The 8,722-nt window shown below is 56.0% G+C and overlaps 2 protein-coding genes across 2 annotated transcripts; both read right to left on the bottom strand.

The window, feature by feature from the left end:
• Positions 1-1,821: 1,821 nt before the first annotated feature.
• Positions 1,822-3,764, bottom strand: MFIFM68171_00933 (Rhodopsin domain-containing protein; the record flags this gene model as incomplete). The annotated part of the gene is made up of 6 exons (XM_071056355.1): positions 1,822-2,716; positions 2,790-2,866; positions 2,924-3,229; positions 3,293-3,360; positions 3,422-3,458; positions 3,525-3,764. The coding sequence occupies 6 exons, from the start codon at positions 3,762-3,764 to the stop codon at positions 1,822-1,824; spliced, it is 1,623 nt and encodes a 540-aa protein (XP_070912456.1).
• A 2,692-nt stretch (positions 3,765-6,456) lies between these two features.
• MFIFM68171_00932 (uncharacterized protein) lies at positions 6,457-7,350 on the bottom strand (the record flags this gene model as incomplete). The annotated part of the gene is made up of 1 exon (XM_071056354.1): positions 6,457-7,350. One exon carries the CDS (start codon positions 7,348-7,350, stop codon positions 6,457-6,459), a length of 894 nt encoding a protein of 297 aa, XP_070912455.1.
• Positions 7,351-8,722: the final 1,372 nt, after the last annotated feature.

Here is an 8,722-nt window from a genome sequence, read left to right as displayed (position 1 = left end):
CAAGTATGTTCCATTGAAACCCTGAGGCGGAGCTCACAGAGCACATAGACTCAGCAGCCAAAAAAGAGGTATTGCCAGGCCGCATCCCTGTCTTTTCACGCCAGCGAGCGGCATGAGCCTGACGGCTTTGCCAAGGTGTGTAGGCCGACATGGCAGTGGGACTGGCTGATTGCTGGCCACGATCTGGTCGGTTTGGTGCGTTATTTTGGTGAGTGACGGAGCGACAGGCTGGGCTGGTATCTGACAAATGACCAGACAGAAGAGGCCTGGAGGTTCGGCCGGGATCTTTCAGACCATTGCCGGGCATTTCACAGTCTCGTTGAGATGAACCGGCGGTTGTGGAACTTCCAATTCGTAATCACGCGGCATATCTGGCGAAGCGGAGGACTAAATCAGGCAACTTCTGGCATTGCGATAAAATCTGACCGAGTCGCAGCTGCTCAAAGACTCCCATCCTGGAGCTACTCCTGAGCAAAACTGCATTTGCCATTTTGCAGGAAGCGGACACGCTCGAGGCATCGGATCGACGAAGATGGCTGGATGGGAAATACCGAGTCAGTATCCGCATCAGATCCAAATCTATGTTCTCAGGAAGACCACATCAGTTGGAAACTTAAGGCGCTGTGGGAGTGGCAGTATCGCAACAGCCGACCCAGGCCGATTGCAGCACCTGGGATCTCCGCCATCTAGGCCAGCTGCATGGGATACGATGCTGCCATTGGTTCCTGCATCTTCTATCGAGATCGACGTAGAGTTCCTTTCCACCGGGTGCCTGAGGGCCCTGCAGGAATTTCCTGGGAAACGGCGGCGAAGTTGGTTGTTGCGTGTGGGTGTCATGGATGACGTCTTTTGGGGTCAATCCTTGCGGCACCTGCACAGCCCGGCCATCTTCAAGTACAGTACGTACCGTCATGTTACGACGCGTGGAAGGGAGGCCAGAACGGGTACTGATTTTCCCATGCCTCTTTACAGAAAGTATTCTATTCGTGTTCGCGGCGGCTTGTTGATCAACTGAACGAACCCGTTACATCCTTGAATCTTCGAGGAAACTGGCGGGTCGCCCCCTCCGTTTACGTTAGCCAAGCGCTGAGGGGGGGAGGTGGCTAATTGGGTTAGGTTGAGTCCAAAAGAAGCTGTGGTGCAGTTGCACCGTCCATCAGTTGTGCAAAGCATTAAACGCAGCTGTTGTCCCCCGGCGCACGGCGCGCACAATTTTGGGCGTCAGCAAACCTCCCTTTTGCCGCCAAGTTGAGTTAGGTTCTTGCGGCGTGGGGAAAGAAGAGATGGCGTCTTGAGCCAGGACACCAGGCAGTATCGGCATTCGGGGATTTTTGCGATCTTTCTCCGCTTCCTTATCCATCCACACCGGGTCGGGCCGAAGCTGACAAGACCACGCTCCACGATGTGCTTGGCAAGGTGTCAAACTCAGCCACTCGTTTGCTAGCAAGAAACAGCATTCCAACGCAGACCGGCATCTGATCAATAAATAAGTTCGTCATATTTGTGGCCTTAGACCTTCAACGTTAAAGCCGTTTTCATCCTCCGATGCAGAAAAAAGAACAAGAAAAACTCAGAATTGGTATCATGCTTGCTGTGCCTGCCGTACCGTTGCCCAATGACCGGATCCGTTCCACCGTGAGAGTAACGCGCCAACTCCTCAACTCCCAAGCCACCAGTAATGACTGTAATGCACCCCAATGCCAATTTTGGAACCCCCAAACATCATCCAGGGTATCAGATCAAACTCCTTTGCACCTCCTCTTAACTCCATCTCCTTTTAAACGCAGCACCAGCGAGATCTTTGGGCCACAACTCCACTCGTCACCCATCATAAATGCGCCCCGGACCGTAGCGCCCATCGCCACGAACGGTTTCGAGTTCTATACTCTGGCCTTGGTCCTCTTTCTTCTCCAGATCCTCCTCCTCAGCAACAGCATTCCCTTCCCCCCCGAGCCTGGGACTCCTCGGGTACTTCTCCACACTAACCGACCTGGTGACGTGTATCCTCAGATGCGCCCTCGGCGGCGCCCGCAACGAGCCCGACTCCAGCGGCGCCACCTCGTCCTCCAGGGCCCCGTGTCCCTCGCTACTACTCGCGCCCCCGCCGGTTGCACTCGCCGCGGTCCCGGACGAGACGCTGCACGTCTGTTGGGCTTCTAGGTCGAGGTGGTCGAGGTCGAGGTCGAGGTCGCCTGGTTTGAGGATGCCGAACTCGGCCGTGTGCCGGTCCCCGATACCCCCGAAGCCGCCGCCCCCGCCCTCGTATCTGTACTTGTACTCGTGCACCAGCTGCGGCACGAGCACGCCGCTGCCCCTGCTCCCCCTGCTCTTGGTGCGCTCCGAGCCCGAAGCCTGGCTCTGCCGGCTCAAGTGCCGCGGAAGACTGTTGTTGCTGGCGCTGCCGCCGCCGCCGCTCTGGACAGGGCCGAACGATTGCCTCGAGCCTCGCAGGATGTTGCTGCCGTTGTTGCTGCTGCTGCCGGTCGCCGGGGTGATCCACTGCAGGCTCTGGGTGCGCACGCCCTTGCTGGGGAAGAGCCGCGGGAAGATGCGCTGGATGAAGGGCTTCAGGGTCATGATGCATGCGCACGAGATGGCGGCGTTGATTTCGATCGACGTCCAGAAGATCATGTTGGCGCTGGTGTAGGACGCGTCGAAGTTCATTTCGGTGACGTCGACGAGGGCGACGAGGCGGACGCCGGAGAAGATGCAGACGCTATAGGCGGGAGGGAATGTTGGGTCAGTCAAGGATTGACGTGGAGTGGGGGATATAGAGCTTTTTGACTCACGAGAAACCGAGCGCAAACACGCCGACGAGGGCGTATTTCTGTCTCCGGGGGAGTTTCAATGAGGAGAGGACAGGCATCTGTCGTATTCAGGTTAGAATGGGGGGAGTTTGGTTGTGGAAAGCTAGAACTCTTACTGGGAGCGCCATGACGACCAGGTCACTCGCGAGGTGAAGGCCCGCGTTTGCCCACCATAGGTTTACCGGCTGGCAATAGACGTAGGTCGTCCAGAACAGTCCCCAGTTCCAGAAAGCTTCTAGGGGTACGCATGCAGTGCAAACCGACACAACGAACCATATCCCAGTTGCCACTACAATCACCAGGGTGACCTGGATTGCCTTCTTGATCCAGGTGAAAGTAAATATGCGCTTGTACAGCAAGAGGATCGAGATCCTCGAGAATACGAGACTGAGGTTATAGAACAGAATGCCATACCAGGCAGCCTGCATCCGGGACCCACGTTAGCTCTGTGCCCGCTCGTTGCCGGGTAGATACTTTGAACGTACTCTTTCGAACGCTGGCAATGCAAAAATGTCCATCTCCCAAGCGTGTTTGCCCGCTCCGCGAGCCATCTCTATCACCGGTGTCAGTTCACCTACGCCATAGGCGGTTTGACGGATCGCCAATTTACATACGCTCAAGCGAACTAGCGGTAACACCGGCGGCGCAAAGCTGAGAGGAATGTCAGGTCTGGTATGTACACAATGCAGGCCCAGAAGGGAGGGGGGAGGCACATACAAGCGCCGGCAAAATGCACCAATCCGAGGCTCCGAGAACATGGTTGAGCCACCCCCTGGTATAGAATCGGAGCACCACAAAGGTCAAAGAGATCAGAAACGTAACTATGGCGCAGGCCGCGATGTCTGGTTGAAGGGACCTGCCGGCGTTGGGCGGGATGGGCGGCCAGAAGGAGCCGTTGGTCGGGGGTGTGAAGTTCCCGGTGAAGTTGAATTGTCCCCAGTCCGGGTCGGTCACCATCTTAGCCTACGCCTCACGCGATGAGGCGAGGATGGCGTTGTCAATCCGACTTCGTCGTGATCCCTCACTAACGTTCGAGGGCATGAGATTCCCCTTTGGCCCCAGAGTCGCAAATCTCGAGAAAGAAAGGAAGCTGGCTAGGAATGGTGGGAACATATACCGGCGGATCCCCGCAATCGTTTCCCGGCTTTTCAAGGGGTCAATGCGAGTGCTCATCTCCCGGCAGCGGGTCCCAGTTCCATCACCCACTGACGAACACCTACTGGTTACCCACAAGGTCGCAGACTAGATGGGCGGATCCGGGGTAAGGAGCATTTCATTCCTTGTTGTGCCAGCGGCCCCGCATCGGAAGCCTGCCGTTGACGGCTTGGCTTCGCATCTCGGTAGTGCGCTGGAGACGGGGGACGGGAGGATGACCGTCACCCAAAGTCAGGTTTGGGACTTGAGCCCAGGGCAAACAGCATACTGCGTACATTTCCCGACCGACGTTGCGACCAGAGGTGGCAGTTTTCGGAGCTCGGTTGATTTGAATCCTTGAACCCTGCACCATTTTTGGCGTGAGGATGCGGGGAAGCTTGGAGAGCTGGTCATAAGAGAGCGGCTTGGATATATGAGGGTCCCGGAATCTGCCACGGATTGGCCAGATCTGAAGAGAAAGTTTGGTTCAGCACACAAAAGCAGGACCTATCCGTGTGCATTAACTGTACCGTGGTGCGCTCGATAGGTCCCCATGATCGGGAGCGGTCCATCGGAGAATACCAAAACGCTCGGGGCTGAGGGCTCAAGAAAGGGGCATTCGATGAAGACTTCAACTCTACACTAAACTCGTGCTATGCTGCGCACGTCTGGCGACTAGCTATCTACCGGGGACACCGAGGCCTTGACACCTGTCTCCGGGACCTCCGCAGCCTCCATGACTGGGGCATTGCACAGATTCGGGAAAGCGGCGAACAGGAGGTTGAGTCGGGTGGTGCAAATTTTTCGGAAGCGAGTGCGACGCAATCTGCTGATCTCGTACTACGGTAGGGACGCGCTAAGCCGCAATGAGGCTCCAAGCCTTCCTTCCGATTACCCAGCTTGAGACACCATCCCAGTCTTGGATTCTGCCGGGAACTCAAATATGTCAATCTTTGCATTTGGAGACCACCACGGCAGTTGTAGGTAGCGTTTGCATATGTATAGCGGGGATTACACGGATGCAAAAGTCGGTCAAGCAGGTTGAAGATGCTCGGGCCATCGTGAGATGCGAGATACATTAACGTAGATCTTGTAATTGCGGATGGGTGCCTGGCTAAGGCGCCTTGACACCTATGTACTAGTGTACCATGGACTCTGCAATTCCCGTGATGATCCCGGCAATATTATTCGGGGCCGGCCCTAGCAACGCGACATCACACCGTCCGGGCTAAGTTCATTGTGGGCCCTCATTTGGCAATGCGCGTCAAGGAGCCGGGAAACTCGGTACCTTCCCCGTCTCTGTTTCCGGGCTCGGGTGACTCAGCCGATCCGTGTCCCTCCAGCGGGGTGCGAAAAGACGTGAACCATATTGGCGTGTACGATGCAGTGTGTGCGTGTAGTGTAGTTAAACATCGGCTGCGCCACTGAGGCTGACAGCTCGGGTTGCACTGGAGGGCACGTACGATGGATGGGGGCCCGAAGCGCGAGTCGGTTCACACCAGGCCTTATCGATAAGACCTAGCCAATCCACAAGCAGCTAGGGTCCGGCGCAAATCAGCTGTTCCGGTCGAATCAGCTCGGTCTGAAAATTCCGACCGCTGAAAGACGAACATGACCGATATATTGAACGCCGCATGCGGTACGCAGGACGCACGAAGGAATAGACGCATCGAGGCGTCAGCTCGGCCATGTGGCATTCCGGTACTGCACGGGGCTTGCTCGCTCCATTGCTCATGATTGGCTGTGCCTCCGAACCCCTGTGTCCACATCAACGCCAGCTCCAGCTTGTCGGGACCGGTGGCGCCATTCGGTCCCCGGCTGAGCACCTATCATTGGAGAGATTGCCTTGTCTGTCTTACGACTCCGATCAGCTGGGAGAGCAAAAGGTACAAACCCCCAGACTTTCGGAAGTACCATGATGTATACCTTACCCGTGCAGTGGGCGTCAAATGCGCCAAGCGGGCGCCAGCACGTGGGTTGTGATATCAGGAGGCGATAACTGTTTGTCCGCAGTGTGGGCTACTATGCCCAGGAAAGCATTCGGAAAGCTGAGCTCTCAGCGCAATCCAATGCGAGTAATCGAAAGACCGACATGGGATGAACTCTGCACATAACGTGGAGAATGACGCTTGTTGCACGCTACACAGCGGGTAGGTAGAACCGAATCCGCTGGCTTGACGGTCAAGGTTGTGAGTATAGACGCTCGATAAGAATCAACCATGTATCCTGCATGATTTCCGCCCCTTATGCCGAATGACAATCCACTACATCGTAATCCTCAGCGCGCACGCGAAATATAACATAAGGCAAGCAGGTATGTACATGTACAATAATTAGTTGACCCACAGTTAGGCCAATAGCGAAGCACCATACAAATCAAGTTTGACTCTTTGAACGACCGACATCAGTTGCAATGAAATAAAACACACTTCTTTATTAGAACGAGGACCTTCCCTTGCTTCCCAGATCAGCGTCCCACTGCATCAACCCGTCCCCAGATCAGAACAGACCAGCTCTAACCCGAACTTGGAAACCCGAGCCTTTCGGCCCTCGTCACTGCATCCTCCAGTCCAGCCTGCTGCCTCGCAATCGTCTCCCTCATCAACCCGATATTCGCCTGCAGCCGTTGTGTCTCCCGCTCTAGCGCCCCTCGTTCGTGGTCCAGCAGCATCAGGCGCCGCTGCGACATCTCCATGACCTCGGTCCTGCACCGCTCCCACGCCTCCCGCCTGATCCGCTCCGACGCAGCCCGCGGGTCGATTCCATGCGGGAGAACACCGCCCAGCCTGGTGCCGGGCCTATCGCCCGAGGGGTTGGCCGACGCCGAGTCGGATTTGTGTCGCGCGTGACCTCGCGGTCTCGGCTTTGGTTCTGGCCTGGCCGGTTTCTTGGACGAAGCAGCCCTCGAGTCTTTGCCGCTCCCTCTCCCCTTGACCTTGGACGGGTGGTCTGGCGCAGGTAATCTGGCACCCGCGTCGAACGATGAGCTTGGTCGGCGCATGTCGGCCGGTCTTTGTGAGGAAGGGATGGCCGAACCGAAGGATGCGAGTCCGTTTTCCGCCGAGGCTGTCCCTGTCAATATGGGAGATGGGATTTCGGACAGCGGGGACGGTAGCGGCTGGTTGCTGGGGCTCCAGGCGTCGTTTGAGGGCGGCCCTCCAGGGGAGATGGGCCAAATCGGTGGATACGGCTCTAAGCTTGGGGATGCAGTAGCGGAGGGATCCCACAAGGCCCCATTGTCTGTCCAACCCATTTCGTTTGATGTGTTGTCGAACAATGTGGGAGAGTCATACGGCATCAGAGGCCCAGCCCCGGGCCACATGCCGCCGGGATTTGGGAGGGCATGGTGCTCGGGCTCGTTGGTCCATGGGATATACTCCAACCCGTTCTGGGGATATGGTTGATACATCGGTGTCTAAGAGAACGGTTAACCTTGTCCAAGTCCATATGATCCGATGTTGCCAACTTCAAAAAGTATTTACATTTGTGTTTTCCATTGTTTGTCGTCGACTCTTGAAGATAATATTCAGGTCTTGCGTGACACAGGAGCTCAGTGTATCTGAGTCAATCCAAGTGGTAAAGCCGTCCATTAATAGTTTGAAGGGTTTATGGTGTTGACCTTGGTGGTACTGCGTGACGTGATAAGGGGATGGGTAACTTGGCTTGCTGTGGCAGGGCACCCCAGCCTATGACGCAGCCCCGCAGAAATGATCGAAGATCTCGAGCGACACCAACACCCTGCATCCCAGCGGACAGCCAGCGCCCATCATTTATGTTTTGAGCCCCAGCCGATTGAGCACCGACTCGGCATCGTTTTCTCGCACGACCCGAGCCGTGAACCGTCTCATTTGGAAGGTACTTGGCGTGTTGATACACGAGGTATTGGGAATTCCTTGCGCTGACCTGCTGCAGAAGAGAACTCCATCCCTCTGCAGCCTGCGGGCGCATCCCGCCCCTGTTATTGGGCCTTGGCGCATGCGGCCACGCCTTTGCAGTGGCGTTCCGCATCGGCGCGAAGCAGCAGAGTTTGCTGCCGAGCTCAGCTGTCAATTCCGTCTTCTGCCGGCGACATGTCCGGTCCGCATATGCCGTCCTCGGATTGGTGGGAAGCGCCCGACCAAAAGTGCGGAGGCGGTTCTAGACCGTGTGGAATCTGCTGCTCCTCAGCTCAATTGCAACGATTCCAATCGCCCGCCGCTGCGCCGTTTGAGCACAGTTCGTGTTGGCCACTGCGGATTTACATCTCTTGAGACCTGTATTTTCCGAACTCCGGGGTGTGTCGCTAACCTTTGCCATTTTCAGTTTTGATTCCAATTCCGGAACATCATGATTCAGGTTCCTAGAGGTCAGGATCGTGCACGTGTCAATCTAGTGGACATTGCCATTTATCATCACATGCTACCTGAGGAAACTGTAATTCGTAGAATGAGTTTGGGCGGGGGTTTGCGGGGGTTTTGTTGGCTTAGATGAGGAAAGTCCCAGGCAATTGTCACAACTGAAGTTGCCTCACTCCATTGCGCACCGGAAACCAGAGAAGCAAAGGAGTTTCGTGCAAACCTCATGCACCCTACCGGCTGGCTCCTTGGGTGCCATGATCGGTTCCTTGCATATACGCCCTCGTTTACAAATTGATGATAGGCCGTACGAAGACGAGGGAGATTTGTACGAATGGGTTTAGACGCGAAAGTCGTACGGTCGAATACAGACCATTCGAGTTATTTAAGTCGGGTATCAGGTAGTATCCACCTCTCCGGTGCCTTGTCTGTCCGTTCATGGACGTT

Source organism: Madurella fahalii (genome assembly GCF_045866475.1).
Source record: "Madurella fahalii IFM 68171 DNA, scaffold_1, whole genome shotgun sequence".
NCBI classification, from domain to species: domain Eukaryota; kingdom Fungi; phylum Ascomycota; class Sordariomycetes; order Sordariales; genus Madurella; species Madurella fahalii.
This window is presented reverse-complemented; position numbering and strand designations above follow the sequence as displayed.